We start from the raw sequence: 20,598 nt of genomic DNA on the forward strand, positions 1-20,598 counted from the left end.
CAGCTAAGCCATTATGCCGGCCTCTGCACATGCTGATCTGTCTTCCTGGCACTGCTGTCGCTCACGCCCGTCACTCACCTGTACACCCGATCAATCCTTGACAGCCTTCGTGAGTCAGCCTACACATCACTCCTTTGTCACCTGCTGTGATATCCCTGAGTCTAAGTCAGATGCCCCTGCTCCATCCATGCAGACCCACCACATCCTATGCTCGTCTCCCCCACCCCCACTGCACTGGTATCACACTGTTAGCATATAATTACTATTCCAATGGGTCGTCCTGCCCACCCCTTAAGGCTCCAAAGCAAGAAATACATTCTTTGATGGCAGGTAAGTGCTCTATTTATCTTCCTGCCCCAGCACCCAGTCTCATACAGAATAAAAGGACTAAACTATCTTTTAAAAAGATGCATGGGGCGCCTGAGTGGCTCAGTCAGTTAAGCGTCTGACTTCAGTTCAGGTGATGATCTCATGGCTTGTGAGTTCAAGCCCCGCATCGGGCTCTGTGCTGACAGCTCAGAGCCTGGAGCCTGCTTCAGATTCTGTGTCTCCCTCTCTCTCTGACCCTCCCCTGCTCATGCTCTGTATTTCTGTCTCTCAAAAATAAATAAAAACATTTAAAAAAATAAATAAATAAAATAAAAAATAAAAAGATGCACAAATGAGTGCATGAAAGTAACAAAAGAAAGGGTGATGGGTGCCTGAGGGAGGGATTATGCTGGCGGGAAAGAAAAGGTTCATTTGGGACAGCAAAAAGTAAAGCCAGAAAGGCAGGGTGGGACCAGCTTGTGGGAAGCCTTTAATCCCGGGACTAATAAACTCAGGCTAGTGGAAAGCCAGAAAAGACTCATGAGCACTTGGGAAGGCAAGGAGGGGAGATGAAAAGAAAGTGGTATTTTAGGAAGACTGATCTCTAGTGAGTGTCTATATGGATACGAGTGGGAAGAGTCTAAAGGCAAAAGGTTATGTTTAATGGGTGGGGATGAACGGCAGGTTATAACTGGATACACCTGGGTTCAAATCCTGTCTCTACCACATGTAACTTTGGACAAGTTATTTAGTCTTTGTGAGCTTGGTTTTTCCAATTTGTAAAAAGAGAGTATCATTTACCCTAAAGAGTGGTGACAAGTGCGTAATGTTATCTAACATAGCTGGAACTGCGTGGCATTTGGTTGAGAGTAAGACCTACCATTCTCTGGGGGAGGATTTTTCTTTCTTTCTTTTTTTATTAATTTTTTAATGTTTATTTTTGAGACCAAGAGAGACAGAGCATGAGTAGGGGAGGGGCAGAGAGAGAAGGAGACAGAGAATCCAAAGTAGGCTCCAGGCTCTGGGCTGTCAGCACGGAGCTGGATGTGGGGCTGGACCTGCCGAACTGCAAGACCATGACCTGAGCTGAGTTGGATGCTTAACCAACTGAGCTACACAGGTAACCCATGGGGGAGGAGTTTTCCTGCAGACAACACATATAGATTCACTACCAAATGAGGCCATTACCTACCCAGATGCATGCCCCAGGGCAAGAAGCACAGCACTGGGTAGAGATTTCCCCAAAAGACAGAGATACAGCTTCCAAAGGTGTACTGGGTGGGAAAACCCTACACAGGCTGCACCATAAGAGGAAACAAGTATCCCTAATCTTGCATTAACTTGACTAGGTCACCACTGAAAGCTCTACTATATGGAGTGAAGAAGTGGCACCCTTCAGTGACTGGCTGCTTTCAAAATGTTCTCAGCTTCCTCACTGATAACCACGGACAGTAAACGAATTAATAGGGGGAAGTGCTTAGAACTGCACTTGGCACACTGAGTGTGATGCAACGCTGGCTCCCCAGAGCAGAAGGACTAGCTGCAGCCCCAGGAAAGCTCCAAGCTTAACGGTGTCCGTATGTATTTCACAGTCAACCCGGCTTTGCTCCCATACGATTTCCATTTCTTAATTCTTAGCGTTACCTGTATTTCTGATGCAGTAAGGCCACTTTTTGGGTTGCTTCCTCCAATACTTTTTCATCTTGTAACCACCCCTGAAGAAAACACACTGCAGTAAGTATGTAAACAAACCACTGAAATTTCTTAAGAAGAATCACCGCTACCGTTAGTGACTCCTGTCAACTAGCAGGCAAAATTCAGATTAGTATCAGCATGCGGGAGATTTGCTCAAGTATGTGATCAAGATCTTTCTAAGTAACAAAGTACGTGTGCTCAGGAGCTAAAACACCTGCCCTGCCTTCTCAGTTCATCCCGGAGAAAGTCCCAGCTGAGTTTTTTCAGGTTGGCAATCATCCATCAGCCAGTTCCGAGTCCAGCACAACATCTTGTGTATTCCCTGGCTGGCTGTGTAGACACTCAGAAGAGCATCCCACCACCTCCCGTAGTTGTTCCAATATGGTTTTCCTGTCAATTACATCAGCAGTGACTTTCAAAAGCAGACAGTAGTGTCTTTCTGCCATCCACTTTTTACACTGCTGCTAAGAAGCCAAATTCATTCCCACAGAACTGTGAGGTTTCGAGCCTTTGGTTAAAAGCAAAACCTCTGGGTGGTTCCTCAGAAGTTGGAAGTGAATCCCTCACTTAGACTCACACCCAAACACAAAACAAATCTCTCTGGCTGCAGCCCATGGACTGTACACTCTTCTGTTTCTGTGGGTTTACAACGACCAGTAAGACTACAAGGAAAGTACTTCCACTTGAGTTGTTTCTAAGAGGTGATTGGTTTTTTTTCAAACACTATTCCAGCCCAGTAAATCTACCATGTGGACTTTGTTTCAGGGATTATTAAAGGATATGGAAATAAACCATTTATAAAAAGCCAAATGTTGAAAGAAGTCTTACCACAGGAAACAAGGCAAATTTCTGAAGAAAGTCCTGGGATTCATATTGATCAAAGTCACCAAAATCGGCTGTACAAAATGACAAATATTCACGTCAGTTATGTTTAATTTGCATAGGAAAACATGCACAACTAAATTCAATATGCAGTATATAGATAATATGCTTATGACTTAGAAGTCAAATGTGCCTTACAGCTATAAAGTGTATATTTTAAAAAGGCTTTTTAAAAATATTAATGGGGGGGTGCCTGGGTGGTTTAGTTGGTTAACTCTCTGACTTTGGCTCAGGTCGTGGTCTCAGAGTTGTGAGCCCTGCATCAGGCTCTATGCTGACAGCTCAGAGCCTTGAGCCTGCTTCAGATTCTATGTCTCCCTCTTTCTCAGTCCCTACCCTGCTATGCTGTCTCTCTCTCTCTCAAAAATAATAAATGAAACATTAAATATATATTATTTATTAATATAATATAAACATTAGGTAGATTCATGGGTCTTAACTTGGAAAAATGCCTACTAATAAAGAGAAAAAGTAAGTTATAAACTAAATGTATTATGACTTCATTTTTATGATTAACAAAACCTACCCTGTAATCACGTGTGCTTACTTATGTACTAGAAGATGTCAGAAAGAAACCAAACTGTTTACAGCAGTGATCACCTCTAGGAAATGGAATTAGATCATCTGAATATGTTACAGCAAGATGTGTCTGCTTAGAAATTTTTAACTGTTAAAAAAAATGATAGTTCAGGGGCGCCTGGGTGGCTCAGTCGGTTAAGCGTCTGACTTAGGATCAAGTCATGATCTCACAGTTCATGGGTTCAAGCCCCACGTCAGGCTCTGTGCTGACAGCTAGCTCAGAGCCTGGAGGCTGCTTCACATTCTGTGTCTCCCTCTCTCTGACTTTCCCCAGCTCATGCGGCCTCTCTCTCTATCTGTCTCTCAGAAATAAATAAAACATTAAAAAAATACGATAATTCTGCAAAGGCCTTATGAAAAACTAACTTTTTAAAAAAACTTTGCAGGGAAGGGACAGAGAGAAGAAGACAAAGATCCAAAGCAGGCTCCAAGCTCCAAGCTGTTAGCACAGAGACCAACATGGGGCTTGAACTCACGAGCCATGAGATCATGACCTGAGCCGAAGTCGGACACTCAACCAACTGAGCCACCCACCCAGGCAAACTCTTAAAGTCACAGATGATATTTAGGAAGATTCAAAGTACCTTGAAAAGGAATATGGCTCCATGTGTATCAGGCATTTGTTTGTCTAAAAATGATATATGTCTCCATGCCTGCTAATATCTGAAGGAACTTTATTAATCATTCTCCTGATTAAGTTTCAATTCCCAAGATTAAATGCCAGTTATCATTTGAAATAATGCCCCATCAGTTTTCCCAAAGTATATACATGCATGTAAACACATGTTGATTAGACATGGGAAATAGAACAGAATGACACAATTCAAAAACACTTGTGAAGTGCAAAGCTTTATCTGTTATGATTGACAATGTTCTATCATCCAGGAAAACTGCTTAAGAAACCATATAAATGACATCTGCTAAGAGCATAAGTGTTAACATAACTTTGTCAACCTCATTGTTTGGCTGATCTTTCTTCTTAAAATATTAGCTAGCTACAGAGCAAGTCCTTGCACTGGAGGAGTACAAGGCATATTAAATGCTCTGTGTGTGTGTGTTTGTGCGTGTTTTCTGTTTTTGGTTTGTTTGCTCTGTTGACATAGGCTAACATGCTTCACCTCCAGAAGTCTCATGTTTCACAGAAGTTATCCAAATTCACTTTTTCCCGCAAGAAAACTAATTTCACTAACATATAAACACCAGTATAGGAAGTCAGTTATTAAGAATCATTTGTTTCTGTTATACCAGTTTTTTTTTTTAAGATTTTTTTTTGTTTTAGTAATCTCCACACCTAATGTGGGGCTCAAACTTACAACCTGAGATCAAGAGTCACATGCTCCACTGACTGGGCCAGTCAGGTGGCCCTGTTACAACATACATTTGAATCTGATATATCCATTACATCATCAATTGCCATTATTTACCTTGAACAGCTAAGCCGGCTAGCTGAATTGCTTGTTCTAATGTACAAGGAATGTTTCCTTCCAAGATATCTTTCTTCAGCTGCAGATAATACTGATACCTATAAAAAACATCAATTTTAAAAAGTCAATATCAATTTTACCTCCAATTGAGACACAATGCATTTTACAATAATTTGGTAGAGGAGCAAAAACTAGTCAAAGAAAACCTTAACCCTAGATGGTTTCAAAAAATGACAAGAATGTCCTTGACTGTGTCTACACCTACACACACATTTACGTGCACACAAACACACAATGTAATCAATTTGTTGAATCACTTATCCTTAACTGTAGTTATTTCAAAGTTACAACCACCCAGAAGACAACTGCACTCTAAAACATCTCCTAAGTTTTGTTCTGTTTACTTGGAAAAACAGAGAATCTATGGCCAATCATCACTTTAAAAACCTTGACTAGTTAGAAGGAGAAATCAAGGAATTGATCCCGTTTACAATTACACCAAACACCATAAAACCTAGGAATAAACCTAACCAAGAGGTGAAAAACCTATACAATGAAAAGTATAGAAGCTTATGAAAGAAATTGAAGAAGACACAAAAAATGGAAAAACATTCCATGCTCGTGGTTTTGAAGAATACTGTTAAAATGTTGATATTACCCAAAACAATCTATATAGTCAATGCAATCCCTATCAAAATAACACCAGCATTCTTCACAGAGGTAGAACAAACAATCCTAAAATTTGTATGGAACCAAAAAAGACCCCGAATAGCCAAAGCCAATCTTGAAAAAGAAAACCAAAGCGGGAGGCATCACAATCCCACACTTCAAGCTGTATTACAAAGCTGTCATCATCAAGACAGTATGGTACTGGCACAAAAATAGACACTCAGATCAATGGAACAGAATAGAAAATCCAGAAATGGACCCACAACATATGGCCAACAAATCTTTGACAAAGCAGGAAAGAATATCCAATGGGAAAAGACAGTCTCTTCAGCAAATGGTGCTGAGAAAACTGGACAGTGACATGCAGAAGAATGAACCTGGACCACCCTCTTACACCATACACAAAAATAAACCCAAAATGGATGAAAGACCTAAATGAAAGGCAGGAAGCCATCGAAATCCTAGAGGAGAAAACAGTCATCACCTCTTTGACCTCAGCTGCAGCAACTTTTTTTTAAGTTTTTTAAAATTTATTTATTGAGAGAGAGAACCAGGGAGAAGGACAGACAGAGGGGCGGACAAAGGATCTGAAGCGGGCTCCGTGCTGACAGCAGACAGCCAGCAGAGAGCCTAATGTGGGGCTCAAACCCACCAACTGTGAGATCATAACCTGTGCTGAAGTCAGACGCTTAGCCAACTGAGCCACCCAGGTGCCCCTTGGCTGCAGCAACTTCTTACTCGACATGTTCTCCAGAGGCAAGGGAAACAAAAGCAAAAATGAACAATTGGGACCTCATCAAGGTAAAGAGCTACACAGCAAAAGAAGTAATTAGCAAAACTAAAAGACAACCAACAGAATGGGAGAAGATATTTGCAAATAAAATATCAGATAAAGGGTTAGTAACCAAAATCTATAAAGAACTTACCAAACTCAATACCCAAAAAAACAAATAATCCAGTAAAGAAACGGGCAAAAGACATGAATAGACATTTTCCAAAGAAGACATCAAGATGGCTAACAGAAACATAAACAATCATTCATCATCAGGGAAATACAAATCAAAGCCAAAATGAGATACCACCTCACACCTGCCGGAATGGCTAAAATTAACAACTCAAGCAATAATATATTTTGGCAAGGATGCAGAGAAAGAGGAACCCTTGGGGTGCCTGGGTGGCTTAGTCGGTTAAGCGTCCGACTTTCGCTTAGGTCATGATCTCGCGGTTCGTGGGTTCGGGCCCCGCGTTGGGCTCTGTGCTGACTGCCAGCTCAGAGCCTGGAGCCTGTTTCAGTCTGTGACTCCCTCTCTCTCTGACCCTCCCCTGCTCACGCTGTCTCTCTCTGTCTCTCTCTCCTAGAAATAAATAAAACATTTAAAAAAAAAAAAGATTTCCCTGAACAATCATGTCATTATCTTTAACCACTGAGAAAGTATTGCTTATGTAATGCCAAATGATATAAACTTAGTATTGCAAATTANGTGCTGACTGCCAGCTCAGAGCCTGGAGCCTGTTTCAGTCTGTGACTCCCTCTCTCTCTGACCCTCCCCTGCTCACGCTGTCTCTCTGTCTCTCTCTCCTAGAAATAAAAAAAAAAAAAAAGAGGAACCCTTTACCACTGCTGGTCGGAATGCAAATTGGTGCAGCCACTGTGGAAAACAATATGGAGGTTCCTCAAAAAATTAAAAATAGAGCTACCCTATGACACAGCAATTGCACTACTAGGTATTTATCCAAAGAATACAGGAGTGCTGTTTCAAAGGAGCACACGCACCCCAACATATATAGCAGCACTATGCACAATAGCCAAAGTATGGAAAGAGCCAAAATATCCATCAACGGATGAATGGATAAAGAAGATGCGGTATCATCCCCATTTAACATACCCAACAAAATGAGCAATAATGCCTTAATGCTACTCAATACCCAGTCCACATATAATTTTTGTGACATTCAAAAACATTTGTTTTTAAGATTTTACTTAAGTAATCTCTACATCTAACATGGGGCTCAAATTTACAACCCTGAAATTAAGTACCTACCCTTTTTTTATTTTTATTTTTTAACGCGTGTTTATTTTAGAGTACAAACAGAGCACGAGTGGGGGACAGGTAGAGAGAGACGGAGACACAGAATCTGAAGCAGGCTGCAGCCTCTAAGCTGTCAGCAAAGCCCAATGTGGGGTTCGAACTCATGAACCACAAGATCATGATGTGAGCCTAAGTCAGACACTTAACCCACTGAGCCACCCATGTGCCCCTACAGATATAAACAGGCCCACAGATTATACTAAATTGACTTTTCTTAAATTTTATTTTAGAAATAGAGAGACCACAAGCAGAGAGAGGGACAAAGAGAGAGAATCTCAAGCAGTCTCCACACTTAGTGTGGAGTCTGATGTAGGGCTCTATCCCAGGACCCTGGGATCACGACCTGAGCCAAAATCAGAGTCGGATGCTCAACCGAGTCATCCAGGTGCCCCAATTGGATTGACATTTCTAAATCTCCTAAATTTTAATAAGAAAAATTCCTTGTCTTTATTTTCATGTGATTTGTATTCAAAATAATGTGACATGTCAAGTAGCATTGCCTACATTCTAGGTTTATCTGACTGCACTCTTCTAGGGTCATTTAACATGTTCATCTATTGTCCAATTTCTCCTGTGAACTGTTGGATTTAGAGCAATGCTGTCTAAAAAACTGTCTGCGGTGAAAAAGATATATGTCTGTGCTGTACAATATGGTAGCTTTAACCAAATGTGGCTACTGAGTACTTAAAATGTGGCTAGTGTAGTGTGACTGAGGAACTGAGAAAGGCCTCTTACAGGAGCATGAATCAGGGGCGCCTGGGTGGCTCAGTCGGTCAAGCATCAGACTCTTGATTCTGCTCAGGTCAGGATCTCATGGTTCAGGAGTTTGAGTCTGCATTGGGCTCTGCAGTCACAGCACAGGGCCCGTTTGTGATTCTCTCTCTCTCCTCTCCACCCCCCCCACCCATTCCCCACTCATGTTTTCTCTCTCCCTCAAAATAAATAAATAAAATTTTAAAAGAAGAAGGTGAATCAGCTGAGAGTAGAACCAGTTGTACCCTTTTGCTGCTGGAATATGAATGTGATAGCTAGAACTTCTCTAGAATTACCTGACAAGGAGATTCCCCAGTGAACGGGAAGAACACACTGGGGACAGCAGTACAGAAAGAGAGAAAGAGCATGGGTCCCTGAAGACTTTGTGGAGCAGTAGAAGCTCTGCCTGGCTGACCTCTGGACTTATTTAACAAGTGAAAGATCTTTAGAGTTTTTGGTCACATGTTGCCAAACTTAATCCTTACTGGTACAACTTCTCTACCAGGTTCTCCTATACTTAATCAATGGGCACTCCTACTGACTCAATCTACCAGGTCTTAGTCCTTCCTACAGCTAATGCCTTTGTTCGGGTCCACCTTCTAGACTAATGTCTGGATTGTGGCATATATATTCCTAACTGGTCTCCTAAGTATATAGTCTTGCCACCAGTAAGCTACCTTCTGTGACGGGTGATGTTGGTAAAATACCAATGTCCTCATTCCATTCCGTTAAGTTAAAAAATCTTTCCGCACTGTACCAGGACCTTATGACTAGGACATTCCTATTTTTCAAATCTCCTTTCCCCTCTCTAGGTAATAGCTGAAATTTCCTGAAAACATCTGAGGCTTTCATTCTCTCCCCTACTCTGCCCAAGCTATTCCCTCTAACTGGAAAACTCCTTCTAAAGTCAAGTGCAAAGTCAACTTCTTTACCTTGCCTGTTCTTGTTCCCCTCGCCCCACCCCTAGGAACCTTCTGTTTTAATGAAAGCGTTTATCATCATAATATGCTGTAATTGTTTATTTACAGGGGCTGTAGGTTCCAGACTCCAGTCACTCCTCCAGAGCAGGATTAAAGCATAGTCACTTGTATACTTGGCTCCCACAGAGTTCTGACATCATACCATATTACACCTTCACTAAATGTTTAAATACATGAGTCAGTGATCAGTTGCTGTTTTTCCTCCTGGCTTCTACTTCTCTCGTCAACATTTCTATCTCAGGTCAGTTTTATAGTCAGTGCATGTTTATTATCCCGACCACCTGATTCTTGCATCTTAGGTTTCCTATCTTCTTCCGATAATTAACTGGCAAACTCAGTACTCAGAGAGAACATTACACAAGCACAGGGCAGTACCAGGTTCTTAGTATCTACAGGGTACTGTGTTAGATACCGTGAGAAAGGTAAAGCTAAAGAAAACTTATAGGTTTAAAATCCAAGAAAGAGATAAGATATGTACACAAATAACTACAATGAAAGGCTGTAACAACTGCCATCTAACACAAGTACAAGCAAATTGTTGGACAGTCTGGAGAACCGCAAAAGCTCATTCCAGGCCAAGGGTCGCCAGAAACTTCATGAAGGAGGTGCCTTTTGAACTGAAATTCAGAAGACGAATGTGATTCCAGTACATAAATAAGGAAGATCTAGGACCCAAAGATGCAAAGGCTTGCGGCATGTTTGGGGCAGTGGAAGTAGTCTAGCTGGGCTGGAAAGTAATGTTAAAAGGAGTTCAAAAGATAAGGTAGTGCTGGATTTTGGAAAACTCTGAAAGGCAGACTCACAAGTCCAAATTTTTATTCCTTGTTTTTTATTCAAGAAAAAAAAAAACAACAACAACGTAGTTGCTCCCTCCCATTCCTTAATATGCTCTTCCCTGTCTGCCTTGTCCCTTCTAAGTGCACTTGTTGGCCTCCTCTACCCTGGACACATGCCCCTGCCCAACTATCCACGGACTACAGCTACTGAAGTCAAAGAACTGTAAGAACCCCAGTCCCCATTTCCTTGAGGGATGAAGATAGATTCTGCAACTTTTTAAAATTTTCCTCTCTCATTTCAGTGTTAACAAAGATCAGAAACAAATCAACAAAAACTTGGAAGGAAACATCACAACAAGAAGAGTTTGCAGCCAGGATAAAAACATCATCTTCCCCTTTAATCACTCCTTTGTGCCTAGTGAAACCATAATTCATGCAACATGCAGTAAAACACTCTGACATGCTGCATACCAGAACATTCGTGTAATAACGTGGCTAAATATGTGGGCAGGAGGGCAATGTTTAGTCCCAGCTCCTGACTTCAACCCTGGTGTCACTTTTCTAATCTCATTAGATTGTTTCCTAAAAACAAAGAGCATGTTATTGCTCACCTGGTGATCTCCTGCTGCAGCTGTAAAACTGAAGGCACGTAAAACACCACTCCGAAATAGACGGTAGGTTCCAATGCGTATTTATCCAGCTGCTTCTTGAGAGGCTTTTCCAAATCTACCCAACGGCGCTGATTTTGCTTGTTGTGGTACCAGAGGCTGAAGTAAGTGATCTGGAAAGAGGGAAAGTCACTGGAGGAGGCAGAAACGTGTAAGAAAATTTCTATTCTTTTTTTTTTTTTTTAGTGCTTTTTATTTATTTTTGAGAGAGGGAGACACAGAGCATGAGCCAGGGAGGGGCAGAGAGAGAGAGAGGAAGACAAAGAATCCGAAGCAGGCTCCAGGCTCTGAGCTGTCAGCACCGCTGACATGGGGCTCAAACCCATGAACTGCGAGATCATGACCTGAGCTGAAGTCAGACACTCAACCAACTGAGCCACTCAGGTGCCCCGAAGCAAGTCTGAGTCTTATTGTGAATTATTTTCTGAAGTTATAATTGTTTATAAAATGAATTACATGTTGTCTGTAAAAACAGAATATCATATTTATAGAAAACAGGTACTTTTCCTTCTTTCTTTTGAACTGCAACTGACAGAAGAGAAAAATCTCATTTAACTGAAAGAAATTGATGCTTAAAGCCTGAAGTCCTGGGTTTCATTTCCAACACTGTCACTTGCTAACTGGGAAATGGAAAAGTCAATCAGACCAATTCTGTTTTCTCAAGGGTAAAAGAAGGTAATAATAAGTGTAATACCTCCTTCACACCTCCATCATAGGGACTGAGTGCAAAACTTAAATAATGCATTTTGCCACTAGAAAACCACTGTATTTTTTTTTTAATTTTAATGTTTTATTTATTTCTGAGAGAGAGAGACAGCATGAGCAGGGGAGGGTCAGAGACAGAGGGAGATACCAAATCTGAAACAGGCTCCAGGCTCTGAGCCAGATGTCAGCACAGAGCTCGACGCGGGGCTCGAACCCACGAACCGCGAGATTATGACCTGAGCCGAAGTCGACGCTCAACCGACCAAGCCACCCAGGTGCCCCAAACCACTGTTTTTTTTAAAAGATTAATTAGGGGTGCCTGGGTGGCTCAGCAAGTTAAGCGTCCAACTCTTGGTTTAGGCTCAATTCAAGATCTCAGAGTTCCTGAGTTCAAGCCCTGTGTCAGGCTCTGTACTGACAGTGGGGAGCCTGCTTGAGATTCTCTCTCCCTTTCTCTCTGCCCCTCCCCAACTCATGTGCTCGTGCCCTTTCTCTCTCTCAAAATAAACTTAAAAAAAAAAAAATTATTGGAGCGCCGGGGTGGCTCAGTTGGTTAAGCATCAGACTTTGGCTCAGGTCATGATCTTGTGGTTTGTGAGTTCGAGCCCCACATTGAGCTCTGTACTAACAGCTCAGACAGAGCCTGGAGTCTGCTTCAGATTCTGTGTCTCCCTTTCTCTGCCCCTCCCATGCTGATGCTCTGTCTCTCTCTGTCTCTCATTAATAAATAAATGTTAAAAATAATAAAATTAATAAAATAAATATAAATAAAATAAAAATTAAAAAATAAATGTTTAAAATTTTTTTAAAGATTATTTTGTTTCACCCACTCTACTAAACACCAGTAAAATCGATTATACACCTCCTCCCCAAATAATGTTCTAATTTCTTTCATATACATGGACTGATTACAGCACATTTTATTAACTACATTTACATTTTATATTTTATCTTAGAACTGGACTGAATGTACCATGTTTGGTCTATAACACATACTACTGCTATGCACTTAATTCCACAGATACTTATTTTTTGCCATAAACCAGAAAGCTGGGCATCCTTTAGGATCTAAAACTATTTGAGTCATAACAGTATGTTGCTTTAAACCAAAATTAAAAGGTCTTAAAAATACTCTTTTGGGGCACCTGGGTGGCTCAGTTGGTTAAGCGTCCGACTTCGGCTGACTTCAGTCATTATCTCATGGTTTGTGGGTTTGAGCTCTGCGTCGGGCTCTGTGCTGACAGCTCAGAGCCTGGGGCCTGCTTCAGATTCTGTATCTCTGTCTCTCTCTGACCCTCCCCTGCTCACAATGTCTCTCTCTCTCTCTCTCTCTCCCCCTCTCTCTCAGAAATAAATAGAAATAAATAAAACATTAAAAAAATACTCTTTTGTATATATTACTTTTCCCTTTAAGTACTGGACCTGAATGCTCCAAACACAAATATTAAAATAGTTATAAAACTCTAGGTTTACTATAGGGGCGTCTAGCTGGCTCAGTTGGTAAAGCATGCAACTCTTTTTTTTTTTTTTAAAGGGTTTTTTTTTTTTTAAATTTTTTTTTTAATGTTTTATTTATTTCTAGGAGAGAGAGAGAGACAGCGTGAGCAGGGGAGGGTCAGAGAGAGAGGGAGTCACAGACTGAAACAGGCTCCAGGCTCCGAGCTGGCAGTCAGCACAGGGCCCGACGCGGGGCTCGAACCCACGAACCGCGAGATCATGACCTAAGCGAAAGTCGGACGCTTAACCGACTAAGCCACCCAGGCGCCCCTAAAGCATGCAACTCTTGATCTTGGAATCATGAGTTCAAGCCCCATGTTGGGCATGGAGCCTCATTTTAAAAACAAACAAACAAGAAAACCACAATAGGTTTACCATATAATTTGTGGTTATACCTTCTGTGAACTTATCATGATATAATTTTTTTTAAAAACCTGAATAAGCTGCTAGCATTCTAAAAAAGGTACATTCTAAAAGAAAGAAACTAATTTTTAAAATGTGCTAAGTTTATTTTAGCAATGCATTGATTACTCATGCCACATAGAAAATCAAACAGAAAGAGAAATACATTTATAAAATTGCACCATGATTAGTTTTTTACACTTTATGTATCTTATAAAGGAGTAGCAAGAGTTTAATTGTGCAAACAGCTAAAAATAACAGATATAGTAAATTATTTGCTGATTAGCTATTATATTTGTATGAGTCTAAGATTTTGGACATTTGAACATTAACTGATTATATGCTTTGGTACTTCCCCCTGTATTCAAGTTCTATCTTATGAAGTAGTTAAGCCTAGCCAAAATCAAGTTTATATCTTGTAAAATACTTCCAAGGAGGTATCATATTTCTAAAATTGCTACTAGAAGTGTTTACATACCTGTGAGTAACTAAAATCTCATAACACCATAATCTTTAGGTTCAACGTTTCCTTAGAATTTATAAGCATACATAATGACATAACAACATCTGATTGCATGGGATTTTATAAATATAGTTTTTTTCTAAGATGGATAGGTAGAGTTTGAATAACAAAATGTTGTAATTAAATTCTAATCAGGCATAGTTTTCTGTGAAAGTCCATTTTGGAGGCTTTGTCTTAGATAATAACTTTGAGCATTTGGATAATTAGCTTTCCAAATAATTCTGAATCCATCTAAAACACAAAGTGTGGGGGGGGTGGAATCAGACAAGAACACTTCCTCTCTCATCTACAGGCCAGCATTATCCTGATACCCAAGCCAGACAAAGACACCATCAGAAAAGAAAACTACAGACCAATAACTTTTATAAATACAGATGCAAAAATCCTCAACAAAATACTGGTGAACTGAATCCAACAGCACATTAAATGATCATATGCCATGACCAAGTAGGATTTATCCCAGAAATGCAAGAGTAGTTCAACATACCAAAAAACCAATGGAACATATTAACATGAAGGGAAAATAGATATTCATCTAAAGTGACACAGAAAAAGCATCTGACAAAATTCAACACCCTCTCCCGGTAAAAATATTAAGAAAACTAAGAATACAAAAGAACTTCTCAACATCAAAAGCATTTATGAGAAACCCACAGCTAACATCATACTCAATAGTGGAAGACTGAAAATTTCCCCCCTAAGATCAGGAACAAAACACATATGCAACCCAAACGTCCACCAGTAGATGAAAGAATAGACAAATTGTGGAACAGACATACAATGGAAGATTATTCAGCCATAAAAAATGAAGTAGATGCACCCTACAATATGAATGAACCTCAAAAAACTGTTAAGTGAATGAAGTCAAACATAAAAGGTTACATATTGTATGATTCCATTTATTTATTTTTAAACACATAAAAATAAATAAATATTTTTTTGTTTTTTAAAGTAAACTCTACTCCCGACATGGGGCTTGAACTCACAACTTCAAGAATCACATGCTCTACCAACTGGGCCAGCCAGGCACCCCACTGTAGGATTCCTAAATGAAATATCCAGATTGGATCCACGGTGACAGAAAATAAACTGGTAGTTGGTGGAGAGGGAGGGAATTAACCATTTAATAGGTACAGTATTTCCTTCTAGGGTAATGAAAATGGTCCAGAACTAGATAGAGGTGCTCTTGTGAATATACTACATGTTACCAAATTGTTTACTTTTTTTTTTAATTTTTTAACGTTTTTTATTTATTTCTGAGAGAGACAGAGACAGGGAGCGTGAGAAGGGGAGGGTCAGAGAGGGAGATACAGAATCTGAAACAGCTTCCAGGCTCTGAGCTAGCTGTCAGCATGGAGCCCGACGTAGGGTTTGAACCCATGAACTGTGAGATCGTGACCTGAGCTGAAGTCAGCTGACTGAGCCACCCAGGCGCCCCTTACTTTAAAGTAGTTAATTTTTTGTTATGTGAATATCATTTCAAAAAAGTTTTTTTTTTTTTAAAGATCAGAAATACTCGGGTGCCTGGGTGGCTCAGCCGGTTAAGCGTCCGCCTTCGGCTCAGGTCATGATCTCACGGTTCATGGGTTCAAGCCCCATGTCAGACTCTGTGCTGACAGCTAGCTCAGAGGCTGGAGCCTACTTCGGATTCTGTGTCTCCCTCTCTCTCTGACCCTCCCTACTCATGCTGTCTCTATCTCTCTCTCTCAAAAATAAATAAAACATTTTAAAAAAACATTAAAAGATCAGAAATACTCATAATTAAAACCAAGTACAGAATTTTTTTTAACGTTTTACTTATTTTTGAGAGGGGGGGAGGGGCAGAGAGAGAGGGGAGCAGAAGATCCGAAGCAGGCTCTGCACTGACAGCAGCAAGCCCAAGGCAGAACTTGAACTCACAAACTTTGAGATCATGACTGGAGCCAAAGTTGGACACTCAACTGACTGAGCCACCCAGGTGCCCCTTAAGTACAGAATTTAAAAATTTAAAAAGTTTACTTTTCAAATGTTTAAATATATATTAAGTTCATTTCATTTGAAAAAGTCTAAGGAAAAAAATAAGCCAGAAATAGATGAATCTAGCCATGAGTTAATATTTTCTATTTCCCAATACCTATACTTAGATCAAGATTTTATACAGTTACAATACTCAGAAATCTCAACTATTATAACATAATTGAGTAACACAGAATAGGCAAAAATGTGTTTGTGTAATGAAAAATATATGTCAAAGTCACAATTTTAAAGTCTATGTTCCCAACAAAGAAGAAGTCTCTTTTATGAACTTTTTTTCATTTTTTTTTTTTTNATATTGTTGACACACGTTTATCAGGTGTGTTTTGCAAATGTTTTCTTCCTGTATAGCTCACCTTTTTGTTTTCTTTATGACATCTTTTGAAAAGCAATTTTTATTTATTTTTTTAAAATGTATTTATTTATTTTTGAGAGACAGAGAGACAGAGCGTGAGCAAGGGAGGGGCAGAGAGAGAGGGAGACACAGGATCTGAAGCAGCTCCAGGCTCTGAGCTGGCAGTCAGCACAGAGCCCGACGCGGGGCTCGAACCCACGAACCGCGAGATCATGACCTAAGCGAAAGTCGGACACTTAACCGACTAAGCCACCCAGGCGCCCCGGCTTTTTTTCATTTTTTAAATGTTTATTTATTTCAGTAATCTCTACACCTAGTGTGGGACTTAAACTCACAACCCTGAGATTAATAAGAGTAGCACACTCCTTGTCTGAGCCAGTCAGGCACTCCTCAACTTTTTCTTCTTATTTCATGAATATTTTTAATTAGTTAAGTGAACTGGTTATCCAATTCAAACTAGGTTAAAAGATGACAAATTCAAGGGAAAAGGGCTTGGGGCACCTGGGTGGCTCAGTCAGTTAAATGTCAGACTACTGATTTCAGCTCAGGTCATGATCCCATGGTTTGTGAGAATGAGCCCTGTGCCGGGTTCTGCACTGACAGCACAGAGCCTGCTCTGGATTCTCTCTCTCCCTTCCTCTCTGCCCCTCCCCCACTCAGGTTCTCTCTCTCAAATTAAACATTAAAAAAAAAAAAGGAAAAAGGGCTTATCAAATAGCATGTTAGAAGCAGCAGGAAATGATGAGTAATACTTTCTCCAGCGAGAGAGAACACATATATACCAATAAAAAACACTTTAAAAAGAAGTTATAAAGAATCACAAAAGCACTGTAGTCTAGAGTTATTTATCAAAGGAACAAATAATTCTTGAACATTAGTCATGTGTTTAACCACAACCACTGTTGTTCTTTTGTTTAAGACGAACAGAGAAGTTTATAAATCCTTCCAGAGACTGGCATAAAAATAGTTGTTTGGACAAAAGAATAAATCTTGATTATTAGACAAAGTTATGAAGACTGCTTCATTTCCCCAAAGTGATCAGAAAAATAACTTACTGTATACACAACTTCACATTACTTTTGCCAATTTAATTGCTATTTCACGACTTCACTTGTAAGCCATACATTTCTCAAAGCCATGAAGGAGATTTCAACTTTTGCTGTTTTGGTACCAGCAGTTATTTCCAGGTTTTCTCTAGGAAATTCCGATAGTGCCTGCAATTCCGATAGTGGCCACTAGCTTGGTGTAGTGTCAACAGTACTAGACTGAAGTCACAAGGCTCCACCTGAGTCCTGGCTCCGCCCCTCACCAGCTCCAGACTGTCCCTTCCTCACTGAGTCTGTTTTTTCATAGGGAAAATAACACGTACCCTGCCTTCTTCAGAGTTGTGGTGAACTTTCTAAGTTATCACTGTGCTGATAAAACTTAAAAGCACTCTTGTTATATTTGTTCTGAGTACGTAAACTTGGCAGATAGGATCTTCTCAGGCGTGCCTGAGAAAATGGAATGAAACCTGCTTGAGTCAAGCACCCTTCTTCCTTGAAAATATGACTGACCAAATAATAGCCAAATTTTTTCCTTTATTTAAAGTTAGGATACACCAGAACCTTAGTTAGAAAGAAAGAAATATGAAAACCTTGATACAGAGAGGCCCATGTGCCTTAAATTTCAACTGTTACTACCAATCATTTCTTGGTCTAGGAGATTTTCCCAGAATCGTGTGTCTTCTTTTTCTTTCTTTTTTTTTTTGTGTCTTCTTTTGAGTCCAAATCTTCTGGGTTATGCATGTCCTGTCTTTTTTCCAGTCTTGGTTTAATTGTAATAAAAATTTCCCCATAAACCAGCCTTTAATTATTGGCTTTTGGTTCCTGCCTCCCATTGCTGCTTATCTCACCTCCCAGTACCTTTCCTGATAAGAAACTACCTCCGTGTGGATTCTCTTTCTCCACAGCTGTCTACTCCTGTCTGCTCTCCCTGGTGACACAGCAAGCCGACCTGTAGGAAACTCATTCCAGTAAATAAGCCTCTAAACCACTGAATCTTCTGGCATCGTCTAGATTAATGCTTGATTATCACCAAATACATTTTTGTGAGACTTCTCCCACTGTCAGACATTTTTACATTCTTTCTTTCCTATTTTGTTCTGAACACATCAGTAGTTTTCATAAAGTTATTGAATAATTTTTCCATAGCTGTTTAAAATTTTTCAGAGCTCCTCCACTAAAATGGTATAGATAATTGTGCCTGCTAAGTAAACTACAGTGAAAACAAAAGTTACACTTAGAAAACTTGCCTTTTCAAAAACAATATGGCTGACTTCCTTTAAATGAACTAAGGTGATTTGATAATTAGGCTTTTTGTTCAGAGGAAAAAATAGTTTACACATTTTGGAGCTTGGAGGGCATCTGGGTAGCTCAGTTGGTTAGGCATCCAATCCCTGATTTCAGTTCAGGTCATGGTCTCATGGTTCAAGGTGCTGAGCCTCGCATTGGACTCCATGCTGGCAGTACTGGGCCTGCTTGGGATTCTCTCTCTCCCTCTTTCTGCCCCTTCCCTTCTCTCTCTCTCTCTCTCTCTCAAAATAAATAAATAAAACTCAAAAAAAATTTGGGGGGCTTGGGTCAAAAGTGTCCCCCAAATCACAGTCATCTAAAGAGACATAGCTATTATAAGCAGGTCCACATCTTGTCAGAATGTAAACCCTTTCCTAATCCCCAAGCCATTTCTTGTCTAATTATTTTAAGAGTCTTTTAGTTGTACTATTTTTAAAGCAGAGCAAAGGGACACACGATTTAGCTGGACGGTTTTTTAAGCCACTGATGCACTGAGTTTGATAAAAGTTAATCCCATATAAAATTGCAACTATAATTTTATCCTGATGCTTTTCTTAGACAAGGCAGAAGTCAGAAGACTTTTCATCAGGAAAGTGATGAGAGAAGATCGCTCTAGATAAAGCCTATCCGAGGCAGAGATCATCTAACAAGGGTAGTTAACAAGTATTAACCTAATTCAAGCCCGGAGCTTACCTCTCCACTGAGTGTGCCATAAATAATGAAGCATTGTACCTCTTCCTTTTGACAGATCGTATGGTAGTCGCAGTACCTCAAGCAGTGTTTTCTCCCTTGTCTATTTAATTTTGATCCCTTTTCTTCCATCCTTGGTCAAATATTACCTATTTTATAGCCAAGGTGGTAACACACAGCATCACTACACTCTAGAACACATGAGGACTAAGAAAACAGCATTCAAAAGTACATTTTGATCTTCTGATTACACTCATATTTTTATTAAACTGAAGTCCAAGTAACTCAACTCTTCAAATGGCCAGATTTTTGTTGCTATTGTTGTAGCATTTAACTTTTAGAAAGAGTCAAATGATAAGCCAATGTCAGGGACATATTGAAAGAAAGTCCAAGGCATGAATTGGGATCACTATTTATAGAGATGACTGATGATACCTTTTCTTTTTAAAAAAGAATTTTTTTAATGTTTATTTCTGAGAAAGACAGAATGTGAGCAGAGGAGGTGCAGAGAGAGAGAGAAACTGAATCTGAAACAGGCTCCAGGCTCTGAGCTGCCATCACAGAGCCCAACGCAGGGCTCCAACCCACAAACCGTGAGCTCATGACCTGAGCTGAAGTCAGACGCTTAACCAACTGAGCCACCCAGGCGTCCCTGATAACTTTTCTATTTACTATCCTGGACAATAAGATGCTATGAAGAATACAATAAATAATCCCCAAACACAGTATGATCATTCTTCAAAATATACACTATACTGTGCAGTGCCTGGATGGCTCAGTCAGAAAGGCACGCAACTCAATCTTAGGATCCTGAGTTTAAGCCTCATGTTGGGTGTAGAGATTACTGAAGATAAACAAACCTTAGAATTATATAAAATATATATATACTGTACTGTCAAAGAAAAATGGACTAATGTCTTAGAAAGATTCATCTATTCATTCAAGGAATACTGACTGAACACCTACTATGTGTCAAACATTGTTGTGGGAACAAAAGAATACAATTTCTGCCCTCACACAGCTTACATTCCAGTAAGGGGAGAAGGACAAGCAAAATATAGGGAGGCCAGATACTGATAAGTGCTATGGAAAAAGATACTCAATTATAAGATTTTTAAAATTTTTTTGCTTTTTTTAATGATTTACTTATTTCTTTTTTTAAATTTTATTTAATTTTTTTATGTTTTATTTATTTCTGAGAGAGAAAGCGTGAGCAGTAGAGGGTCAGAGGGACAGGGAGACACAGAATTTGAAG

At 39.9% G+C, this 20,598-nt stretch overlaps 1 protein-coding gene across 3 annotated transcripts in view; it reads right to left on the reverse strand.

Annotated features, from left to right (window-relative positions):
* PTPN21 (protein tyrosine phosphatase non-receptor type 21) overlaps positions 1-20,598 on the reverse strand; it is a 77,148-nt gene that overhangs the window by 35,080 nt on the left and 21,470 nt on the right. For all 3 annotated transcript variants that reach the window (XM_039232524.1, XM_039232525.1, XM_039232526.1), the window contains exons 3-6: positions 10,769-10,938; positions 4,890-4,987; positions 2,833-2,900; positions 1,954-2,024 (exon numbers count right to left, since the gene is read on the reverse strand). In XM_039232524.1, coding sequence (XP_039088455.1) covers positions 1,954-2,024; positions 2,833-2,900; positions 4,890-4,987; positions 10,769-10,938 — 407 coding nt within the window. The remainder of the gene's footprint in view (positions 1-1,953; positions 2,025-2,832; positions 2,901-4,889; positions 4,988-10,768; positions 10,939-20,598) is intronic.

Source organism: Hyaena hyaena, unplaced genomic scaffold (genome assembly GCF_003009895.1).
Source record: "Hyaena hyaena isolate Hyena2069 unplaced genomic scaffold, ASM300989v1 scaffold_67, whole genome shotgun sequence".
NCBI lineage: Eukaryota > Metazoa > Chordata > Mammalia > Carnivora > Hyaenidae > Hyaena > Hyaena hyaena.